The 25,884-nt window shown below is 41.0% G+C and overlaps 1 protein-coding gene across 1 annotated transcript in view; it reads right to left on the bottom strand.

The window, feature by feature from the left end:
- The window catches only part of LOC117817893 (dedicator of cytokinesis protein 2-like), a 107,777-nt gene that overhangs the window by 62,608 nt on the left and 19,285 nt on the right, over positions 1-25,884 (bottom strand). The window contains exons 22-25 of the mRNA XM_034690689.1: positions 25,260-25,394; positions 17,498-17,614; positions 16,995-17,066; positions 15,054-15,160 (exon numbers count right to left, since the gene is read on the bottom strand). Coding sequence (XP_034546580.1) covers positions 15,054-15,160; positions 16,995-17,066; positions 17,498-17,614; positions 25,260-25,394 — 431 coding nt within the window. The remainder of the gene's footprint in view (positions 1-15,053; positions 15,161-16,994; positions 17,067-17,497; positions 17,615-25,259; positions 25,395-25,884) is intronic.

Here is a 25,884-nt window from a genome sequence, read left to right as displayed (position 1 = left end):
AATCGCAATCTATTTAAGAGTTTTATACCTCTACTAATGCAGTGAAAATCCCAAGTTTAACAAACTGTTTAACCTTCAGACTAAACTGTTTATTTAGTCTTGAGGTGGTGGTCCGGCTGTGTTATAAGTTTCGTTCTTCATTTCAATGGAGCACATTAACTTTGGATTGTACTAGAAGACTAAGTTATATATCTTTGTTAGATCCTAGAGATTTAGGCTAAGAAGATTGAAATGTCATCAATTTGTTGTGCGACTTTTCCAAAGTGAAAACATGAAATAACATTTTAAAAACTTTGATGTAGGTTATTAAAATAAATATGCTCAGTAGAGATAGAAAAGTTAAATTAACACCTGAAGCTCAACATCAGCAAGACTAAGGAGCTGGTGGTGAACTACCGGAAGAACAGGAGGCCCCCAGCCCCAGTCCTCATCCAGGGGGAGGAAGTGGAGAGGGTGGACTCATACAAGTACCTTGGGGTCCAAATAAACAATAAACTTGACTGGTCCACCAACACTGATGCCATCTACAGGAAGGGACAGAGCATACTGTTCTTCCTGAGGAGACTCAGGTCCTTTAGTGTCTGCAGCAGGCAAATCTGAAGACCTTCTATCAGTCTGTGGTGGCCGGTGCTCTCTTCTTTGCTGTGGCGTGCTGGGGTGGAGGTATCAAGGTATCAAGACGGGTGAGGCCAGCTCAACAAGCTGGTAAAGAAGGCCTGCTCTGTGGTTGGCCTAGAACTGGACAGTCTGGAGTCAGTGGCTGAGAGGAGGTTGATGGACAAACTGCGAGCCATCCTGGACAACCCCTCTCACCCTCTCCATGATGAGCTGTGGCTGATGGGGAGCTCGTTCAGTCAGCGCATCATTCCACCACGGTGCAAGACTGAACGCTTCAGGCGCTCCTTTGTGCCCACCGCCATCAGACTGTTAAACAGTAACGGAAGCCACAGACTGCACCATGCTGACCACTTATTTAATTTGATTTAATTTGATTTGATTTGATTTAATTTTTAATTATTTTTACTTATTGAAACTTCTTTGTTGATTGTACTTATGTCTGGGTTGCTGTAACAATTGAATTTCCCCCTTGGGGGATCAATAAAGTAATATCTTATTTTATCTTTTATTGATGTTTCCTTGAACCTGTCTTTTTAAATGTGTTCACTGTTTAATGGACAATGACACAATCGTTTGATGTGTAATGTACTAGCCAGTCTTGGCACGCTGTTATACATTACAGAAGTCATTACGTTTTTAATTAAATTCTCCTTGTCTTTGGCAAATTGGTCAAAGCTCTGATCCTGTTTAGACGTCAGCAGAGCTGTGACCAATCCACCAAAGACAAAGTCCAGGGCTTCAGCAGTTTAATAGAAATAAACTCAATTAAAGAGAATAAAACCATTTACCTCAGGGTCAGGAATAAATTATGAACTGCCAATCAAAATGATACATATTAAGATACATATAGAAAGGAAATTTGTCCTCCTTATTTTTCTAATTGTCTACCTTAACCTATACCTTTCTTGTTTCCTTCTCTCCATCGTTTTACCCTCCTCCACCACATCCCTCTCTTTTAGCCGCAGGTAGATGGAGCCCATTAAAAGCTCATTTGGGCTGATGCTCGTTAGCTCCATTATTAACTGAGCCAAGCCTTTACGCCTGCTGAGTGGACCCTCACCACAACATCTACTCACACAAACAGGCAGCAAGGGGCAAAAGCATGAGTCACTGAATGCCTGTGATGACTCAGATGCCAAAGGAGGGAGTCTGGATGAGGGAGGTAGGAAGTGGACTGGTAAAAGATTTCCAAATGAGCTTACAATGACACTCTGGGGAAGACGGGTTGACAATCAAAGTCATATCTCAAAATACTCGTCGTCATTTTTTTAACAGCAAATGTAAAAGTATTTCTAGTGGTTGGTAGAACATGTAACAGGGACCCTTTAAAGAGATACAGGATTGTTTTTTAAAGGCTGCCAGCTTTGTTGGAGTCAAAATCCAGCTAAATCTGTTTAATCCATCAAAGCTGAAACTCATCAGCTTTTGTCCCTTTAGACTAGGAAAACAATGAGTTGTGTTTTGTAGAAATATTGTCATGTTAGAATTAATCCATTTCTCTTCCTGGGGGCTGGATCTACCATTAAACCTTCAGAGACCTCCATTCCCTGGTGTAATGACCTCCCAGCCACTGGCTGCTGTTTTGCTATTGATTCACACAAATAAATTCAGCTGGTATTTTCAGGCGCAACATGTTCAGGGAATGTGAAGTTGAGAGTTAGGGCTGAGGGCGAGGGAGGGAGGGAGGGAGGTATTCTGTTGCGTCAGACACAGTGTGCATTCTGTTTTACTGCGTCAGGAGCCAAGCATAACAAAAAAGTAACCACGTTTTTGAGGTCTGCATCTTACTCGATGTGAATGTGCAGAGAGACAGAAAAGTACTTTAACTGCAGGCGCTGCACGCAGCATAGAATGTCACATTTAGAACACCAAAAATAACCCTTATAAATATTGTTCATGCTTGATAAATGCCTGCAACCTTCTGTTGGGTCTGTAAGGTGTTTCACATTTGTAGATGAGTTAAGATGATTGGACAGAACATGTCAAGCTGCCATTTCTTTACAGATAAAGAAATTTAGTCTTGAGCTAAGCTGATCTGTCTCTTTATTGCTCCTTTCAGTTGGTACACAAAGTGCTGCTCTGACTGGAAAATGAGGGGAAACAATCACTTTGAGAAAGCATATAATAAAGATTTGTTGGACAGAAAAGCTCCAGGCAGAAAGAAAAACTAAATCTTCACAGATGCACTGCTGAAATTTTCTAGAAAGTTTAAGGAGCTCTTCCCCTGAAATTTTTCAAAGTCGTCTCTTCTCACATGTTCCTCACAGCATAAAGTCATTCCTGAAGAGGAGGGCATGAGTCTCAGGAGGCAAGAGGCATCAAAAGATTACTGCTGAAGCCACAGTGTGATGTTAACATAGTGGACGAAGCAATAAAGACCTAAGCTTTGATGACAGTTTTTCATTAATATCAATGCCACATGTAAACCGACAAATGTGCAGACATCTTTGTCCACCTTGTATTGAAATGGAATCTCCTTGTACAACCTCAGATATCCTGAGTCATCCTGTTATGTGTTGCTCTTCAAAGTTTGCACCAGGCGCATGTTTTAAAATGTCAACACCCCCACTCACCTGTGGTTAAATTTCCTGAATATCACATCAGAAAGGTGTGAATTTAACTTTGGGGCTGGTAGGAAGAGCCTTGGTGATGTCTGGGTACAACTTTCGGTTGAATAACATTGCTGTGTATCATGTTTTGGTCAAGTTCTAGTAGTTCCGTGCATGTGCAAATACAGCTTTAGTGTTACATTATATTTCAGAGCTAAAACAATAAAGATATTGATAAAAAGGAAATTTTCAGTAAGCTGGTGTTTTAAGGTCTAACCTGACTACACCTGCTGATATGTTTCTACAATAGACTGCTGCAGTGATTGTCACCAGTGACACAATTATTTCCACTCTGGTCAACCTCTCTACACACCCCATCGACATCAGAAGAGCATATGTATTCAGCAATTTAAGTAGTAATGGAAAAACTAGCAGCATCTCACGCCTATTGAATGCTCTCTGTATAACCTGTGCTCTTCTGGAAGCTTTTGTATGTAGAGTAAAAAAGCTTTAGTTCAGTCAGCAGCTGCTTTTCATCTTGAAATTCAGAGAACCAGGAGCACCCTAATAGCTTGCTCATCTCCAGCATCCTGCTTTGAAGGACCTGTCAGGGTGTATTGTCTGTTTTGATTTTTACCAAGGTTTCTCTTTTCATTCAATACGCCTCTGGAGCTGATGAATATGTGAATCCAAATGTACAAGTACAGGCTGCCTTCGAACACTGTGGCGGACGGTCTTCACTTACTGATGCAGAACAGCACCTTTAATTTTGCAGGTATTTCTTTGCACCTTGCCTGGCCTGGAATAACATCAGGAATGTTAATAGCGGCTGCTTCAGCCTGAATGGTAGCTTTCTCAGTGAATTCTTTGAACTGCATCATGGTCCTGCGGGCTTTCAGTCTTGTAAGAACACCAGCCAATACGGTGTGCTGCTTCCTAGGTCATCCTTTAAGAGCACTGGAAGTGATTGCTATTTCAAGAAACACTTTCTGTGGAGCACTGTTCTGTGACCGAATGCACACTTCAACCTTTATGAAGAAATATGGTACCAACACAGTGATTTGTAAAAAAAAAAAAAAAAAATGTGAATAAAACTTGACTTCCTTGCATACTAATGAGTTAGTCCAATTAAACACAGTGGGTGCCTCCTGCATGTCCTCTTAGAGTAAAAGCAGAAACCACCTGGGCTCATTCAGGTGGAATTTTATTTTTTGACTGAGTCAAAACAGCAAAATGAAATCATGAAAGCCAAATAATGTATCTATTTGTAGAAACCACTTAGATGCAGCTTTTGCAGTCTTGGTAGAAGAAAATAATTTTATGCCTGATCCTAGGTGCAAACAGCTTCCTCATACAGCACACAGCTTCTGCCAGCATTTCGTCCTCTCCCTCCTGCTGCTGGCTAACTTCCCTCATCTGGAATTTGTATTTATCGTTTCCCAACACAGCTCTCTATGTAATGTAATCTCCACCTCAGTGTTTTGCTTATGTTTTCCATATTGTGTTTCCCTCTACACAGTCTTGCACACCTTTCCTATGGATTCACCTCACCTCACCAAAGTCACATCACCTTTACGGTCTGTCCATCATAACTCCCTCCTCCATCTTCAAATTTCTGATACAAAAATTTTCATCATAAACTTTTGTTTATTCGTCACATTTCTAACAAATCCCCAGCTTGTTGTCAATGGCTGTTTATCTCATCTTCTCAGTGAATATGGAGCAGAACTTCATATTTTATTCTCTACATCTGCTCTGACTTGAGTCCCTCAGACAGAACTGCCTTTCAGGCAAATCAGACATCCTTCGTCAGGATTTGCAGGGCCTTACCCCAGTCGTGGTCCTAATCCTGCAACCTTAAAACCATTTGAGGTATGTTTGGTAGAGTTTGCTAGGGGCTGTTTTGTAAGAGAGAAGCCTAAAAAGATTCGCTGCCTCAGAGGCTCCACTAAAGGCTAGAGGAAGGGAGGTAGCAGGGGGAGAAACAGAAGTGGAGGAAGTATGAAAAACTGAAGAAAAAAGAGTAAGAATCAAATAATTCAGTTGTTGCTTCTTACTCACATTTACATAAAATTCAAAATCATTTCAAAGTCACTTTGTAATGGAACAGCCCAAATTGATACAGACACAAAGTCACACTTGTGACTAAAATTAGCATTGACTAATAGTCCAATGGTTGTGCAACTGTATTTATGTCTGTGTTTGATTTAGTAGCATGTTATGTGTGTTAGCCTGTATAGTCAATCAATTCAGCCATGCTGTGGAAGAAAGCCTCACCAACAGACACTGACAAATGGAAATTGGGGTCTTGGGGCAAACATTGAGATGAATTTTAACTTTTTTTCTCAACTGGCTTTCACCAAGTGCAGATATACACACACCTGTTCAAAGAAATAGAAATACACACAGGTGCCGTCACACAACACACAAAATATTCAGAACAGAGCTCCAAGTGCTCATCTATATTCAGTTGGAAATGTCTGTTTATTCAAGCTGTAATCTAAGCCTTTGATTATTAATGCCAATGTGTGCCCAAGTGTGAATTGTCCTTTTTGTGTCCGATTTGGTGCTTTAACGCTATTTGATGTGTAAGAGCTGGAATCTCTTTGTGCCTGGGTGAGAGTGTAGCGATGAGTTTGAGGTACCAAGTTTTTTTGAGAGCAGACAGCCGCCGCCGCCGCCGCCACCGCTGGCAGGAAACCACACGGAGAGAGCAGCTTTGATGGCTCAGCATCCAGCTCATCCTTTCTCTGTCCCATTTCTTCATTTGACAGCCAAACACAATAAACTACAGCACATGCTAATGAGATGCGATCTCAGTTTGTGAGAGGCTTGTAAATCAGAGCTGTCTCTCTCTCTCCCTCTCTCTTGCTTTTGGGAAACTGGAATGATAGAAAGGATGATAAAGAGGAGGTTTGGAGGCACAACGACAAGTAAATCTCCTGCTTTGAGAGGGGGCTGGGACCACGCCAACTGTCTTCTCGCTTGGTGATGACTAAATGTCTCTCTCAGCGGGTTTTTCATCCTTTCCTTGTCACTGTGGGTGTCTCCTCTCATCCACTCCCCCTCCATACTTCATTTGTTTTCCTCCTCCCTTTCTCATTTTTCCCCTTTCCATCTTGGAGCCCCATTAGAAATTTAGAGCGATACATTTTCTCTGTTCTTATTCAGGCTGTGCCTGCCTGATGCCACTTCTCTAAATCGCTGGTTTTAATTGGTGTGGTGGTAAAATATGTTTCACAAAAGCAAGAAAACTGTCTGAAAATGCTTTAGTGGGGTAATATTTCCTCTGAAAAAGGCATAAAATGTCTTGCATGTGTGAATTAGTGAGTGCTCATCCAAAAGTATATGCCGATAAGTTTCAGATGACGGAGTGCATTTGTGAATGATGGTGATATAGAGAGGAAGTGAAGCCTGAAAGTGCATTTTTCACTCAGATATTTGCTTTGATGCTGATAAGAACTGGCAAAAGAAGAAACACACTGTCAGCAAAACCAAAGTAAACACAATCAAGGAAGCTGTCTTGTGTGTAATTACTTATCTTTATGATTCCCTCTAAATATTCATGTTCCCACAAAAAGAGACCAGAGCTCATGTAGACAAGACATTTGGTACAATATGTTTCTCTTTTAACTATGTAAGTGCTATTTCCAGAAAAGGTCTCTGTTTGTACTTTGTTTAGATAATTTCTTTGATTGAAGCCTCTAAATGCAGCTTTTATCTTTTTGCCCTATGTTTCAAACAGCCAGTAAAATATCTTTCTCATTCTTCCCACCTGTCTTAGTCACCGTCACCGTCACAGAGTCAGCTGCTAATTGCCACCTCTCATCTCCTCCTCTGCTCGCTCTTCCACATGACTACTAAATTGATTGACCAATTAGTCTGTTGCTAGCGCTAGTTGCTGAAGCATTTTTAACCACAGGAGATCGATGGTGGATGAAAGCCTTGTGGTGAGCCATGGCACTGCTTTGACTGATGGGCAGACTTATTCCCAGTGTCCTCTAATGGGAAGGTAATATATCACGAAGCTCCTAGCTCCGGTTAAGCCGAAATCTGATCACAGTTATTAAATCTTGCTTTGTATTTGTTCAGATTGGATAAAAGTGAGAGTGTGATTGGGATTTATATACACCATCTGTACATTTGTATTCACTTATTTTTTTATAGTGACGCACATTCATTGAAGGGTTGAAACTACTTGTAGTCTGTTGTCGCCACTTTATAATGTAGTATCCTGCTAGGGATCATTAAGCTTCAAGCAGACCCAGAAACCTTGTTTTGCAGTAACCTACCAGACAGCAGGAACTGTTCAGTGGAGAGTCAGCTATTGACAGCAACAAGCTGTTGTCCTGTTTCTCCTGATTTACATCTATACCAAATGAATTTACGAGTGAGTGTGTTGGTACTTTGACTGTTGTGTCCCTCTGCTGTCCTTGTCTGCATCCCATTTCCATCGAGATCAACCCACTTACACAAGCATGGATCAGAATTTAAATGAGTGTGAGACAGAGGCATTTCCCAAAATGATTAAACTCCATTCACTTTGCTTCATTAGTCTCATCCATCCCTCTTTTCCTACACTGTTTTATCCACATCCTCCCAAACTGCAGTCTCTGCAGACTCTGGTTGTATGACAGACACTTCCTCCGTCTCTCTCCATCATTAACCATCTGGATCCCACTGCTCCAACGTAAACACTGCTATTTTAGGTCAGCCTGCACATCAGCAGTCAAAAATAATTTGTGGCAGATGTCTCCTCTGCTGCCAAATACCCAAAACACACAAATTAACATCCTATTTATATTCATTATTCCCTGACAGGTATGGTGGACAGTTTATGCTGCATTTTTGCAAAGTGTGGTCTCAATGTGATGACAGAAAGGCAGGACAAGCATGTGATGTAACAAAAGCTAATGTAACGTAACAAAGCAAAAATAATATCCTACAGCAAGGCACGGCAGGTGAGAGGGGAGGAGAGGAGAGGGGAGGGGAGGGGGAGGAGAGGAGAGGAGAGGAGAGGAGAGGAGAGGAGAGGAGAGGAGAGGAGAGGAGAGGAGAGGAGAGGAGAGGAGAGGAGAGGAGAGGAGAGGAGAGGAGAGGAGAGGAGAGGTAAACAAAGACAGAAGCTCATCAGGAGCAGGGAGCAGCAGAACAGAGAAACAGCCTGAGGGAGCACAGCAGCCATATGACGATTATGTTTTCTATGATTCACACGTCTGTCTCTTAATATTCCGATAAAACTGAGGATATAGCATCCGTGCACATTAGGGCTTACTGGATCTCCAAGCAACCTGTTACACACACACATGGACACTCATCCTGAGCAGCAGTAAAGCTGACAGCTTTGAAATTACAGCTCGGGCAGCTGCTTTGAAAAAGCCTTGAAACTCCAAAAAGTAAATGAAGGTCCCTTATGGTGCCGCTAACAAACACTCGCTCACCCGCAGGGTTACGCCCAAACGTATATGACCACATCCTTTCTTTAAACTGTTCGAGCCTCTCTATCACCATCTTTTGGTTTTGTTAAGCAAAAAATAAGACATTAACACAGTCTAATGATACAACAGACACCATGCAGCATATTCAGCTCTTTCCTGTCAGGACACACTCAGGAGTATAATTGAAATTCTGTACTCCAGGTATCAAGTCATATCATATTTTAGGGTTAACAAAACACTGGATGACTCATTAGCTACTCTCAGAAAGCAGCTGGTGTTAGCATTAAACCTTTTCCTAGCTAACATTACCCTAAGCCAGGAATTTAAGCCTCTCCTATCATCCGGTCATATAGTACTAAAATATCAAACAGCAGTATTAGCACACATTTGTTCCCTTGCTCTAAGCTTTAGAGTAGCTATCATGAAGTCAAATGTATTGTTTGAACTTTAACAATCAAATGTCTTTGTAACTTCTGATCAATCTAGAAGGATGTGTCAGATTGTATACATTTATACATTACTTCCGCAACGGCTCATCATGCCTTGTTTCCCATCGAGTGAGGTGATAGTGAGGATGATGACGCTGATAATAACAGTAATGGTAATGATGATAATGATAGTTGTTGCCGTTGTTACTGTTATCATTCATAAACAGTTGGAGTAGTACTATTACTTTGATCATGGTCACTTATTATTCTTAATAATAATAATAGCTGGTATTTATATATCGCCTTTCAAGGAACCCAAGGTCGCTTCACGGGGTCAGGTAGGGGGCAATGCTATCTAATGGGGGAAAGCCTTGAGGAAAAGTTGTGATTTGACTGCTGTTTTAAAACTGTCCAGGGTTTGGGGTGCTGCGGATGTCGGGAGGGAGAGAGTTCCACAGTGTAGGGTCTGCCACACTGAAGGCTCTGTCTCCAAAAGTCTGCAGCTTAGTCCGGGGGATGGAGAGGAGACCCAGGTGTGAAGACCGTAGGTTCCGGGATGAAGTGTGTTGGTGGAGGAGGTCAGCCATGTCATTCTTGGTGTCATTGTTACTATGAGTTTCATTCTACTGGGCTTTCTCTCTCTCCCTCTCTCTTCTTCTAGTTGCATTTTTTTCTTTCATTTACTTTTTGTTTTCTCAGCTTGTTTGCTTTGAGGCACTTTGGATCAACTGGCTTGTGTGTATAGTGCTATCTAAATAAAGTTGATTTGATTTGATTTGAAGTCTAGTTTGTGAGCCTTGTTTATGTTTTTGAATACACAATTGTTACTTATCATTGTATTACTCTCAGTACAGTGCACTTATGTACACTTTTGTGTTCATGTGTATTTTTCTGATGCTTTGACTTTAACTGAGGAGGCTGTTACGCTTACTGAACACAGCTGCGTTTTGCCAGTGTGAGTTTGTGTGAGCAGTGAAAAATTGCTCCTCTACTTTCTGACTGAGAAAGCTGCTACACTTTTTTTTTTTACAACCTGGAACAAGCAGCATGACATTTTTACAGCATTTAGCTCCCAACCTAAATGTGACTTGAAAGAAAAATGGCTGCTGTGTGAACACTGTGAATGAGTTAAGAAGTTAAATCTAGATCCATATCCTACTTGTCACCTCAAGTCTCTTTAGAAGCCAGAGGTAGAAAGCCACATTTGGTATCATTATGAGTGAGACCTAAAGTGACCTGTCACTAATGGTGATTGGTTGAGAATGTGCTGAAGGCCTAGATCACTCAGCACTGATTAAACCCTGACGATAATAACTGTACAGTACATCACTCATCCATATTCATCAAGCCCTGACATGCATCTGTTAAGTAATCACAGCAGCAGGGGGGAGGTATACATCGGTGTGAACAATGTCAACAATACTGTATAATGCACTGCAGCAAAATGCAAGCAATTTAAGTAATGAGATTTCTGTGTTAATATGGGTTTATAAGAAAGATTAACCATTTTACACTACAGGCGAGGCAGCTTCTTATGATGAGAATTTTTTTGCTTATGTCATGGCCATATCTAGCTGGAACAGTTCTTCTTACAAGAGCACAGCACTGAATTGCATGACACTTTCCTTCATCTTTAAAATATGTACCATAAGACAGGTTACATGAGTGCACTGTCTTCTGCAGCTGTACAGCTAGAAGGAGAGAAATGGCTGAGGAAATCCAGAGGGTTAGTGGATTGAATCAGGGACTTGGACCAGCTTTGGGAAAAGAGTGGGCAAACAAAATGACAGGCTCATCCCTCTGTCCTTCTGCTCTTTGCTCTCCCTGATCTCTCGCTCTTGTTTGTTTTTTTTTCCCTTCATCGCCGTTGATGCTCTCAATCTGTCACAGTGATTGCCGGACGGAATTATAATTTGCCTAAATTGAGCCATAAATTTAATTTTGTCTCAAAACCAGATTAACAGGATGTGAATGTGTATCTGTGCATGTGTGCTAGAGTGTGCATGTGTGTATTGTGCATAACTGTGTGTGTATACAATATGTGCTTGCCAAGACCCATTATCCCGGGAGCGTATGCTGAATAAATCAAGAGTATTTTTGAGACAGGGGGGAAAAAATCCAATCCTTTCAAACACTGCCCGTGGATGCAACCAGTCATGAGAGAGCCAACCAGTTAAGAGACACATGTCGAGCAAACTCAGCAAGTTGGGGACACACATACACACACACACACACAAATAAACACATACATATATTTACATACATTTTAAACCAATGATGGAGAGAAATGAGTGCATGTGACCATGTGACAGGCCTCAGTATAAAAAAAGAAATGCATTTGCTTTGTGCCACCACAAATAAGAACACAGCAGCCTCATGTACTCTACATGCACTTAGGTTTATGACCGAGTGTTCTCCGGTTTGTGCAGAGTTTCCTCGTTTGAACCAATTTCCATCCAGACTTTTGTCAACAAGCACCTTAAAGCGACTTTCTTACTACTGATAGAAGAAGCAGAACAACAGACTTTGTTGGGAACAAAGTCTTCTTACAGTGAAGGACTGAAAGTTTTAAGTATTGAAAGTAGCGTTTGAGGAAAAACTCCTGTTACGGGCTGCTCATTATACAACATACACTAAGTAAATCAAAAAAACTATCTACAAAGCAAGGATAGTTGACATCGTTGAGTTGTTGAATTTCTAATAACCCATTTAGAGTTGAACTGCCACCAAGTCTTTTGCATTATGTATTTTTACTCTCTTCTTTTACTTCTTATATAAAGCCAATAAATTCAGACACTTTTAATAATTAGGAGAAAAAATTGCTCCCTAATACAAATCATTCTAACTCTCAGTGTAACATTAACAAGTGATCTCTCTACCTCACAAACAAACACAAACACACTCATGTCATCTCCTTCCATCATTCCACCTCTGCTCTGTCAGTGGCTGACATTTTTCCCCTGGAGAATGAGCTTGGCAGGCCCGCTCACACAGACAGTCAGACAGACAGCAAGGTTGGGTTATTAAATATGTATTGCAGTGCAGTGATAGGACACCGGGGGCCATTAGCTATTATAAATATATAATTTTCCTCCGCTGCATATTTCAGCGTCCTGGGCCAATGGCACCGTGGCATACAAGCCCCCTGATTAGCATCCCAATGCTAAAATGCATCTCAATTAGACTGAGTGTCAGCCCTCGTTTCGTGAGGCGGGGATCGAGATGGAGAGGACCAATGTAGAAATGAATGAATAAATAAATAAGTACCGCACAGGTGGGGGGGCGGTGGGGGGGCTAGCTATCACTGGCTAACAGCAAGCAGCTCTGTTGATGGATTGAGTGTGAAACAGGCCTTAAACTTTAATCACTTTAGGACTGTTTAATAGCAAAACAAGGCCAGTTTCTCTCTCTTTCTCTCACTCTCCCATTACAACTCTCCCCAGGCTATTTTGTTTCCTCCCAGCACCGCCATCCACCTGTTCTTTTCACTCTCTGTATCAGTCCAAAATCCCTCGTTTCCCTCTTTTCAACAAGCCTTTGTCTCTCCCCTACTCCTCTGCCATCTATCTTTCACCACCCCTTTACTTATCCTTCTGCCCCTGTCCCACCTTTGCCAAGCACCATGTCATGTTTCCTTTATTTGCTGTCTCAATTTATTTCTGTCCTCCAATGATTCTTCCCGTCTCCCCTTTCTGTCTACCCCCTCTGCAATGTAACTCCCATTTATTTCTGTTTTCCATTTTTTCCTCCTCTGTTCTTATCTGCTTGGTTTCTCCACTACCCGCACCTTACTCCAACGCCACCATTTTCTCATATGCAGTTGAGTTTTAATTCTGAAGGAGACTTCCACTATTTCCAAAAACTATGCAACAAATGACTCCTGGCAGGAATTCAAAACAGTTTATGAGCTAAGGCTGGAGATAAAGATAATTTTCATAACTTCACTTTTAAAATTATCTCAGGACATTCATCTATTTGTCACATACTGGCGGGTAATTCAGAGGTACTTTGCCAAAATCTATATGAAGCATTTTGGCCTCATGCCCTTAATCACGTTGCTTTTTTACTCTTAATTATGCTATCTCTTTTTCTAACTGTCGTCACCATCTCTCCCTCTCCAGCGACTTTTATCACTTTCTTCCCTCTTCCCTTCCTCTCCTGGTGACAGAGTGTGACTCTGAGCGCGTTGACAGCTAGCCAGTGGGCCGAGCCCATCGTCTAGATCCCTGGGGAATCAATCATCCAAGCCAGGATCAATACCAAAGGACCGTATCCTGGACCAGCTACTGACTCAGCTGGCACTGACTGACTGATGAGCTGACCCACTGCTACACTGGGCAAAAACAACATTTAAAAGGAGTGCAGGTACCTCTTTTGCATGCGCCACTGCACAAACACTGAATGGCCCGTGATGTGACTGAATCTGTCGGGCACAGCCCAGCATGTATCCCATCTCAGACCTATTTCTGTCTCAAACTAAATTCCGTCTACCTCAATCACTTACAGTCTACTTCCATTTCTTCAGTTTGCTCTGCAGAGGCTCGATTATCAGCCCCCTTATCGAGTCCCTATTATCCAGCAACACAACACTACCCAACTCTATCCATCACTGTGGTCCTGTGAGGGGGGGAAAGCACTACTTATCAGCCCACTACAAGCAAATTAGACAGACGTAATAGGGCTGAACAGAGGTAGGGGATGAACTCGATTGGGGACAGAGTGAGTGTGATCACTGATGTGAAGTGAACACTTTAAAGGTGCAATGCAGACTGTGTCCTTGGCTGTAATGTCTCATTCAGATAAAATCACTGTAAAGTAGAATTGACGATGTGGAAAGTGACTTCTGACGATTAAACTTAAAAACTTTGTGTTTGCCAGCTTCAAACACTCGGTAATATTACTTCTCCCTTTCTGACAAATGACATTTACCACCTGTGGCTTTAATGTTAAAAAAAAACACTCATCTTTTTTATATGTTCACCTCTCACACCTGCTGAGATGTGAATGGTGTACTCAGTTTTATGGTTCATTGACATTCTCAGTCTGGATGCAGAGGGAATATACGTGCTGCAAGGACAAAAAAACATCAGATACCACCAATGACTACCAAATCTCTGTTCAGGTTGATGTTGTTTTAGCCTCATGACTGTTTAATCCCAGCATGCATGACTTGCAGTGACCTTTACCATTGCAGAAGAGGAGTACATTAATAGGTGCCACTTTTGCTGATTACAATATGATAGTATCTGTTGTAGTGATTATAACGTCAGTGGAGGTCAATGGTGCTGCACTGAAATTGTGTATAGCAGCATCAATATCAAATATCTGTATGGTTTTCCTTATCTTAATAGACAACAATGCCTCAAAAAAATGCTGCAAAAACTGTTCAAATGCTGGCTGTAAGAGAAGATAGTTTTCCCAGTGGGTTTTCCCCTTTTTAGAAAATGTCATGACCAACAAACAAATGAGGTAAATCAGTTATATGTGCAAATTTCAAAAGATTAGTTTGAAATGATGTTGCCCGTCAAGTCAAGTCTCTCCCTTATAACTCAAAGCGACTGGACTGTGTGTGTACATTACCGAATAAAGATAAATGCATAAACACAAGAATAGTCCTTCTCCATTTGGCTGATGCTTTTATCCAGAGTGCTTAACTGGATTGCCTTACAGAGACTGGAACATTACCCCTGCAGTATTAGCAGCACACTTTTATCCACTGTGCTGCACCAAGATAAAACCTTTACAGCAAAGAACCCCCTTACTGATCATAAAGTACGGTGAGAACAGCTGTCTGCCCGGTGATGTAGCAGGGCATGACTTACTCACTATATAATAGACCTTTTAATGTGATCTCGACCTTTAAGAGAGAGGCAGCTAATGCTCCATGGGATTTCATGCAGAATGGGTTGCCGGTTGTTTAGCACTGTGCATGTCTCTGATTGGTTCGTCACACAACTGGTTAATCTGCCACTGGTTAGAAGCTAAGTGCTGAGGAGTGAAACTGGAAAAAAATGACACACCTTGTTTCTGGAAGAGTTGGCTGCTGACAATTTCAGTCATGGAGGCCACCTTCTGTTTCTGGAGTTTCTCCGGAGGAATGCAGGAATAAAAATCATGCAGCAATTCACTGCAAACAGAAAGCAAAAGGAGGAGGAATGAATAATCAGTAAGGTCATTACGCAGGAGGAGCAACAGGTTTTTTTTTCTTGAAGATGAGTAAGATAAATAATCCAGAATAATTCTCTCCAGGTTATTGCACATGGTACATTTAAATGAATGGCACAACTTTTTCCTTTAGTGTAATTGATTCAAAGATTGGCTAACAACCACATCTTAAGTTAAGCTTTAAACATTTCTCGTTTAGAGTCATAAAATATGCAGAAACTAAAAGCAAAGGTTGGAACAGAGTGCAGCGTAGACATGAGCAGAGCGGTGTGTGCTGCATGAAAACAAATGAGCAAAAGTCTAAACACGCTCTAATGAAGACACAGGTTTGAGTCATCCTCTGCCCCAAATTCAATTTTATAATAATTAAACAGGCTTGTTGTGAGCCCTGATGCCACTTAAAAAGATTGAATGCTCAGAACAGGGCAAACCCTTTGTCTTCATTTTTTTGTCTGTCTGTCACTTTGTCCCTGTCGTCTTAAATTACGCCACAAAGGTTGTGCAAGCACTTTCAGTAATAGCATAAAAGAATAAAATGCACCACCTCTGCTCCCGAACTCAAACACAACAAAAAGCTTTGTGTGACTTTTGATGTGCATAAGCTGGCACAAGGACACACCGGAGCACAGAGGCTCAGAGCAGACTTATCACGCCCACTAATCATCTGAGCTGAATTTAATTAAAACGAAAAATGTCAGACGATTCCCACATGGATATGCAAAGGATGCACACAGCAAACAAAACACATGCACAGCTGACAATGTATGCACTTGTAGCACTCTATAAATCACACTCCAGGTGAGTTTACAAGGTGTTAGAATCGGACTGCTCAGACGAGACAAAGCTTTGATTTCCACCTCATGCACAGTGATTGTAATTCACAGAGGCTGCTTTTGGAGAGTTTGCCTAAGGCCATTCTGATCAGGAATGCAATAGGGACTTAACTTTCAAGTTCAAATGGCTGGGCTGTGTCTGTGCATGTGTGTGTTAAAAGTCTAGAAGTCACACAATAAGGGCAGTGACTGCGTGTGGAAAGAGAAAAAAGAATGACACAAAGTGAGAATACGTTCGATGATGGCTCTCTGCCCTTCATCACCTTCTAATCCACGTCATGTATGTGTGGCTTGGTGTTAAAGGTAGCACCTTTGTGATGCTGTGTTGACATGGAGCCACTCAGGGGACCAGAGTGGCAGATGAGGATGGTAGACAATCACACGTGTACTCACAGTAAAGCACACAGCGGTCAATGAGAGGTGAAATGACAAATTGCAGTGATGAAAGAATGGATCCAAGTTCAGTTGCGGAGTTGCTGGAGGTGATATAAAGTGTCCGAAATATCTATTTTTAAAAGGTAGATTTTACAAGAAGGTCATTTCCAGGGCTTCACAGTGAGTTCGGACTATGGTTCGGGGTCAAAAAGAGGTTAATTAAGCCATTCCTGGTCGTTTTACTCTTCAGGAGGCCGGAATAAAAGAGACGAGGTTCAAATGGCTTTTGCTTGATGGTTTCACTGAAATTGTCATTTCCGTTTGGAGCACACAGAGGAGGTGCAGGGTGTGTTTGAGCGTGTGTCCTTGTGTTTATGGCAGTTTGATGAGATTTTATTACCTGATAAAGAAAGTAAGTCTTGAACAGGATGGAATGTAAGGCGGACAAAGAGATGAGGGTCACTGAGCAAAGCATGAGAGGGAAACCTGAGCTGAGCAGATCTAAAAGCTTCCGTAATCCTCTCTGTCAGAGTTCCTGACCGAGACCAAAGATAAGGTATGATTGAGCGTGTTGCAAGTCGAGCTTACCTCAGGAGTTTGGCATCGAACACTTTCTCAACATCATGCAGGACAGTCGGAAGGTACTTGAGAGCAGGCAACCTGATGACCCACACACACAAATAAAAGGTAAATAGTGTTAAAAGTATGTTTTAATATCATGTAGTAGTGGCTTGCAAATGGAAGGTTTCTTTGACGTCACACAGTTACTTGTATAGTGTGAGAAAAGAAAAGCTTGTGTTTTTTAAAGGGCTACTTGTCTCTCTGCCTAACTTTCTGTGACTACCTGTATCTCAACATCTGCATCAGTGTAAGTAGTGAGAACGAGGGGGAAGACATTGAGCAGCAGATTCAGTCTGAGTGAGAGATCCTATCATGGAAGTTGGAGCGTGAGGAGGAGTGAGAAGATGAGACAGGTAGGTGTAAAAAAAAAAAAAAAAGGGGGGAAGAAGTGGCAGAAAGGCTGGAGGATACAGATGAGAAGAATTTAAAGAGGTGTATTGAGGTGAAGAATGGCTGAATGGTGAATGTGCATGATTACCCTGAGCAGCAGAGTGCCGGTGTAGTCTGTTCTCATCAGGCTGTTGATGGACTCAAAAAGCCTCCTCAGTGAGTCCTCAAACTCTGCCTGCTCCTTCCCCTCGTACAGCCTGGGAGTGCAAGAGGAAATTAAAATCAGTGAAACAGGAACATTGGAGAGCGGCAGAGAGCCAGAAAGCATGGGACAAACTTTTAGAAAACATGGCGTGATATGACTAGAATGAGAGATGGAGAGGGGGGAAGGGAGATTGCATATAGATCAAGAAAGGAACTGAAAAAATGAGAGAAAAACAGACGGGGTGATGTGAGCAGTAAGGTCAGGGCGTGTAGAGGAAGGAAAATATCAACAAAGCATGAAAATGAGGGATAGCTGACAGGAATCACAAGTTGGAGCTAAACACACAAAGACAGACTGTTTGTTATAATGTTTGTGTGCAAAAGAAATATGAAGGGGTTACTTGTGTTAGGCAAACAAGAGTGAGTGGATAGATGTATTAACTTAAAAAAAGTATAATAAAAAAGTGCATCTTGGATAGACATACAAAGGCAGGCAAGTGGTATCAGGGCCTAAGCCTAAATCCACTAGCAGCTTGTCACTTCTTCATCATCAACCAATCAACTCAAGAAGAAGCTGGACTTCTGATATCAACTTTGTCAACAGCAATGGTGGAGGTCTGTACAATGGAAAAAACTAACTACACTGATTTCCCAATTTTCCAAGTAATGCTAACGATAACAACACAATTTCTATATATAATTATAAAAACAAATGACAGGACTTATAAGCGCTTTTCTGGGTACTCAAACCCGCTTTATATCAGTTTTTCATTTCAGTGGTAAAATTTGATTGGATAAAAGGCAATATGAAACATAGAGAGCATTTTAACAGACTTCATGGTCAATACAAAGGGAAGTTGAAGTGCCATAGGTCAACTTCTTCAACGTAGCAACTGCAAGTGCTGGTGAGAGGTGCTCTATGATTGAGGCCATTGGTGCTGCAACCACAAAAAATGTCAAAAGTGGACATAGGCCCTTAATCATCAGACTTTGTATATAGTTGTTTTGACTGTATTTATACACAACATGTACTATTTAATTTTCTTTCCTTCTATTAATGCTGCATGATTTATTATTATATGATTAGTATGAGTATTATGAGTATTATTATTATATTATTATTATTATTATTATTATCATTATTATTGTCATTTATATTATTATTATTATTATTATTATTATTATTATTATTATTATTATCCATCCATCCATCCATCCATTATCTTGACCGCTTATCCTGTTTGGGGTCACGGGGGGCTGGAGTCTATCCCAGCTGGCTTCGGGCGGAAGGCAGGGTACACCCTGGACAGGTCGCCAACCTATCACAGGGTTAACACAGCGAGACAAACAACCATTCACGCACACACCTACAGGCATTTGGAGTGATTAATCAACCTGGTGAGCATGTTTTGGACTGTGGGAGGAAGCCGAAGTACCCGTTGAAAACCCATGCATGCAAACTCCACACCCTGCAGTCTTCGTCTTCTTCTTCTTCTTCTTCTTCTTCTTTCTTCTTCTTCTTCTTCTTCTTCTTCTTCTTCTTCTTCTTCTTCTTCTTCTTCTTCTCTTCTTCTTCTTCTTCTTCTCTTCTTCTCTTCTCTTCTCTTCTTCTTCTTCTTCTTCTTCTTCTCTTCTTTCTTCTTCTTCTTCTTCTTCTTCTTCTTCTTCTTATTATTATTTTATTATTATTATTATTATTAAGCTTGTATATAAGGATCAGGAATACAAGTCAAGTTTTGGAGCACATGTAAATAGCATATTATAGCCATATGTGAACTTCTAACTTCTGTGGTCAGTTTTTTATAACTTGTCCTTCCTACCCCCCTAACTGGTTTGTTTTTGCAGCATTTAAACATTCTTTGTATTTCCAAACAGCAAGCGTCTCCACTGAGATATAGGTAATTCTGCAGCAGTTGTTTTTCATCACAGTTTAAATTGATCGAAAGCTGGTAATGACAATGTTTTGGAAGTCATCTTCATCAAGCCAGTGCTGTTTTCCTCTGCCTAGAGTTATGCAGTAACAAGTGAAATTACACCTCTGTTTTTATGGAAATAGGTAATCAAATGTCTGGCTGCAATTCCTTGTATCTTCTTTCAAAATCACGTAAGAGAATATTTTTGACGCAGAGGTGATACAGTATGTTGAACTCTAAAAGTTCTAAAGTTGAGTTCCCTTTTTCATATGAAGCTGTAAGACCATGACACAAAACATCACAGGGAATTTACAGCTAACAGCTAGCAGTTTGTAGAGACTGCACTACATTCAGTAGTGCAGCAAACAATTTCAGTATTGTTTTGAAAAAGTAAAACTTAATGATGAACACTAACTGCTGTGATCACAATGTGCCTCTGACTTTAAAAGAATAAACTGAGGTGTTGGTGATTCAAATATTCAGATCACATTCAAACACCCACAAATTCCTCTATTCCAACTTTCTCCCCCCTCCCCCCATGACAAACTTTCCTCTATTTCATCTCTCCAGCCCTCTCCTTCCCACATCTCCTCCCTATCTCCATGTGATTCAGTGGAGCTGTGCAGTTGTTAATTACAATAGAAGTTAGGAGTGCTGGAGGAAGGATTAGCATGTGGCACACAGCGATTTTAGCATGTGGGGGGAAGGATTAGGCGGTAACACACACAGGCATTAACACTGGGCTCTTTGCAGTGTACAGTTATGATTACAGATGCATTGTCCCGCTTAATCCAGCACCCTGTCTGTGCATAAAGATGTGCGTGTTGGTGTGTGTGAGGAGAGAAAACAGATGATGTCTAGATGGGTTAAGGTCACTTTGGGTGTGATAATACCAGGTTTTGCACTCACGCCACACATATGCACTTAGACCAACCTAAAATAGTTGCGTCCCATTAGTACAGTATTGCATGTCATAGCCTGGGGAGCATTTCTTTAATCCACTCAGATGAATGTGGAACTAAAAAGACCGAAGGCTCTTGCCACAACTTATCCACACACACACATAACACAGGCACTCAGTACCCACACATTTGCACAGCGCAAATACTCACACCAGCTCAGCAATTAATAGCAGAGACAGATGGAGAGGAAGAGAAGGGATGGAGGGATGTCAGGGAAGGAATAGAAGTGAGGGGAAAATTAGGAAAAATGTGATGAAAGGTTGTAGGAGGGGAAGTTTAGAAGGAGAGCGGCACAGCTGGTTACATGAGTCTGACAGAAGGAAAAGACAAAAAGAGAGAATCAAAACAACACTTAGCCCGTCCCCTTGTGAACCACCAAATCCCTGTTTGAGCAAATCAGTCAAAATGTCACCTTGCAGTGACTTACAACTGTAGTTACCCCCTGGACTAATCCCGAAGCACATCCAGGGTGGCACTTAACCACCGAGATACAAGGTTTACCACAGGTTTAGACAAATTTTAGATGTTGATGTTTAGCATGGGAGAGGGAAATAAGTGATGCAGCTACTCAAAAATGCTGCAACGCTCTGAGCAAAGTACAACATAACTATTACTGCTCCTCTAACCCTGATGAGTAAGACTTTCAAGATGTATGAATGGTGCAATGAGTCACACACAAACCTTGAGTATTGTTAAATCCAATCCTATTTAAGTGGTTCATTCATGCAGACAATTAATAAACATTGTATACTCCCTAGGTCAATCAGTATGATGATTCAAATGCAGGTTTAGTGTTTTGTTGGAAAACTTGGTATGTCTGTTTCTGATAGAATGACTGCAGTAAATATGTCTATATGTAACTTATTTATTTATTTATCTATTTATTATTTAAAAGGACCATGCTTGTTAATGAACACTTCTGTAAGTATGCCAGAATTAGCCAAAAGGCTAATTTACATCCGTAGTCCCTTGCCAGATGTTTCAAAGGCTCCCTAAAAAGATCAAAATTACTGAAGCTCTACATGTATTAAATGTTACCTTTTCTGTTTTTTATTTTCATTTATTTTTTCAAACTCTTTTTATTAAGTTTTGAACATTTTAACAGACAATGTCAAGTTGCTTTGAATAATAAGGCACAGGATTACAGTAATGTCTTAAACCCCCCCTGCCCCACCCACCCAGTTCAAGTCCAGACTGTACGGAGGCTGGTGGACACACACTACACACACAACAGGGAAAAAGAAAAAGAAAGAAAGAAAGAAAGAAAGAAAGAAAGAAAGAAAGAAAGAAAGAAAGAAAAACAATAAATAAATGAATAAAAAGAAAAAAAAAAGACCAAAGAAAATTTAAAAAAATTTAAATAGAAATAAAAATGTACAAGCAAGCAGAAGATGCAGCAGTTGGAGGAGAAGTGCAAGGAGTAGGATTAAGGTGATTTACTCATCATCAGAATCAGGAATTAAAGTAATGGATTTTGCAAATGTCAGAAAAGGATTCCATATATTTTGAAATGTTATAGAGGAGTTTTTCAAGGAGAATCTGAGTTTTTCCAGCTTAAGGTTGCAGAGGACTTCTCTGATCCAGCGATCATATGATGGGGGGCAAGCTAGTTTCCAGTCAAACAGGGATCAGCCACCGAAGCTAACAAAGTAGTGAAAGCAAGAGCTTGTTTCATCGCAAAAGGGAGGCTAGAGTCAGGGGGTATGCAAAGATGGCTAGAGTGAGTTTTGGTGGGGATATCTGGTTATGAGCTTTGCTCAAGTATCAAAAACTTTGCCCCAAAAATGGTGTTAATCTTGGGCAAAACCAGAACATGTGGGCATGGTTGGCAGGGGATCAATACATCTATTATAGGTTATCTTTAACAGTAGGGGTATATTCTAGCTAATATTTGGTTGGTATAATGAACTTTGTGGAGAATTTGGCATTGAATGAGACCGTGGCGAGCGCAAATGGAGGATGAATGAACAAGCTTAAACAGAAACCCATTGCTGGTAAGTAAACCTTTTCTGTGTGTTAAAAGCTTTGTTTTATTAGTAGTGCCCGATGTTTATGCCTCCAATGAATGACAAATTATCCAAAAAGCTAATTAGAAGTGTCACTGTAAAACGAAAACCTCTTTAACAAAATGATCAAGTGTGGACCATGGAAAACACAAAGATCTCATAATAACAGGAATCCTTATCACATTAATGAACATCATCTAGGGATATTTCTTATCTCTTTTTATCTTCTATATTACATCTTTTTTTGTTTAAATGGACCTGACACAGGAACTGGTGTAAAAAATATTAGAGAAATGAAGGAGAGACAGAGAGTTGTGATTTTTGGATAGAGAAAAGAGGACAATGGTAGGACAACACAGTGGAAAATATAGAACACTGTCTGAGCTCTTGGGAAAGGAGAAAATAAAACAACTGATGAAGCAAACTCAGGAGTGTAATGAAAGCTATAGGGCGTGAAGGCCGGAGAGAAGGTGAAAGAAAGAGCAATATGTGGTACAGCATGCCTTACATAATTTCAAAGTAAACATCATATGCCCCTAATAGTCTCTGCATGAACACAAGCTGGTTTGAACAAGCTAATAAATCTTCAATGATGGGCTGTTAAACTATTAATGACTGCCAGTCCTTGATGGTGACAAAGCGGAGCCTTCCAGATGCACCTACAGCGCTGCATGCTCTCTTGAATACCTGATTTTTCTGTAAGTATGATGAGGCTTATAGAAGAAGAAACATGATGTAAAAACTTAAGATGCAGAGGAAGCTGAAGTTGTTGGCTGCAGGAGAGGGACATCAGAGAGAGGAAGAGAGAGAGAGAGAGAGAGAGAGAGGGACGAGAGAGAGAGAGAGAGAGAGAGAGAAGAGGAGAGAGAAGAGAGAGAGACGAGAGAGAGAGAGAGAGAGGAGATGAGAGAGAGACGGAGAGAGAGGAGAGAAGGAAGTGAGGTTTATCAGTTCAGGGATGCCCAGGGAGGCTGCCGACTGGAGCTCAGTCAATCCAGGAGCAGCCAAGCGATAATATAATGCTCAGACAAACACAGACATATATTTAAACATATTCTTAAATGCATATGGAGAGGCTTGTACACACGCACACTTCCCTACACAGGCACATAAGCACACGCATACCCTCAACCAGTTGGGAAACCAGGGTAAAGCTTCTCCATAATTCCTCAAACTCTGCATGAATAAATATTTAAACTCATCCACTGCATTGAACAAACATTCATTTCCACAAACAAAGCCCATGATGTCCCCTCCAAGATTAAAAAAAAAAAGAAAAACTTGGTTAGTAGTGGACTCTAAATGACAAACACAATGACAGGGATCCCTTTTATCTTAGTTCTTCCATCCCTTTCTTCAGTTAAACAAAGAAAAAACTGAAAATGATTGTTTTTGGAGCCAAGTAAGAAGGTTAAAGGTTAATGCTCAGCTCCAATCTGCAATGATGAAATGTTCAACCAAAGCCAGAAACCTTGGTGTAGTCTTAGACTCAGACCTTAATTTCAGCAGCCACATTAAGACAATTATAAAGTCAGCCTATTATCACCTTAAGAATATATCAAGGATTAAAGGACTCATGTCTCAGCAGGATGCAGAAACACTCGTTCATGCATTTATCTTTAGCAGACTAGACTACTCTAATGGTGTCTTTACAGGACTCCCTAAAAAGTCCATCAGATGACTGCAGCTCATACAGAATGCTGCTGCTCGAGTCCTAACAAGGACCAAAAAAGTAGACCACATCACTCCAGTTCTTAGATCTCTACACTGGCTTCCTGTCTGTCAGAGAATAGACTTTAAAATCCTGCTGATGGTTTATAAAGCACTGAATGGTTTAGGCCCAAAATACATTGCTGATCTGCTACTACTTTATGAACCACCTTGACCTCTGAGGTCATCAGGAACTGGTCTGCTTTCAGTCCCTAGAGTCAGAACGAAACATGGTGAAGCAGCGTTTAGTCATTATGCACCACATATCTGGAACACACTCCCTGAAAGCTGCAGGTCTGCTCCAACTCTCACCTCTTTTAAATCAAAGACTAAGACTTTTTATTTGCCACTCCCTTCCTATCTTAGCTTATTTTAACTCACTTTAAATTAAATTGTAATGTCATTTTTAATATATTTCTAATTTTCCTTTTCTTTTCTGTTTTATTATATTTGTCATTTTAATTGTGTTCTGTTATGCCTGTCTGAATTTTTCCAATGCTTTTAATGTTTTAATGTAAAGCACATTGAGTTGCCCTCGTGTATGAAATGTGCTGTACAAAGCTGCCTTGCCTTGCCTTAGTTGTACAATGACTTACACCTAACAGAGGGACACAACCTATAAAACTTTACACCGAAACCTCATGTACCTGCACACTTACACAGGCACTGAACTCTCCCACAGGCAGGGTGAATCACACAGTTGTGGATCATGTTTCTCATCTGTCAGCATCAACTTCTGAGCCACAGTTATAAATAGTGTTTACACTTATCTTATAGTGCAGCTCTCGGCAAGGCACAGTGGGTGTCATAAGTCTCTCAACAGGAACTTTGTCTGTCTGGTTTTGGGTTGGCAGCCCATTCAGCAGCTCTGCCCTTTCATTACCTTTCATGTGGACACCGCTTAATCATCAATGCTTATTAGCAACATTAGTGCTGTTATCAGCTCCTTTTTTTTTTCACTGAACTGTCAAAAACAAATATGCAAGACAATGCAGTGTCATTGAGCAGTGTGTGTGCATATGTGTGAGCCTTCAAGAAGCTATATTAGCAGTAAATTAGAAGTCATTATAATAAGAAAACTCCACAAATAGGTGCATCAACACTCACTGGGAATAGAGCATACGCGAGCGCACGATGAACTTGAAGATGTACTCCAGGGCTTTGAGGGTTCGGAAGATGGGCTCACACTGTTCCCCTCGACTGGACACATCCAGATACTTCTTCAACACCGACATCAGCTTCCTGCCAGAGAGTGATAGAGGAAGGAGATGAGAAAGTATGAGCGAGAGAAAAAGGGAAAAAAAAGAAACCATTCAGTCAGAATTGTCATACCTTCCCTGATGTTCCACAGGTTGAAAAGTTAATCACCAACTCTATTTTTCACTTCCATAGAGCAGAAAGACGAAGTGCAACACGGAGGAGAGTGGAGGTACGAGAGAGACGGAGAAGGGCAGGGAGGGTGGAGGTGAAAAAATGGCAAAATAGTATTTCACACCTCAACAGATGTACCTTTCATACAACTCACAGACATTTTTATTTGCCCTGAGATGCATGGTGAAAAAAGCATTCTCTAACACACACTCTCCCCACAGGCGTCTTTCGGCACACATAAATATTCCGGTGTGTCACAGCAGCCCAGGAGAGGTGTAGGTGGCAGAGAGTTCAGTCTAAGTTTAAGTCTTAGCACTATTTCTCTACCTGATCTCCATCTGAATTACCTTAACGGCATGTT

Source organism: Notolabrus celidotus, chromosome 8 (assembly GCF_009762535.1).
Source record: "Notolabrus celidotus isolate fNotCel1 chromosome 8, fNotCel1.pri, whole genome shotgun sequence".
Classification (NCBI taxonomy): Eukaryota; Metazoa; Chordata; class Actinopteri; order Labriformes; family Labridae; genus Notolabrus; species Notolabrus celidotus.
The sequence above is the reverse complement of the archived record's forward strand: the minus strand, read 5'-3'. Positions and strand labels throughout refer to the sequence as shown.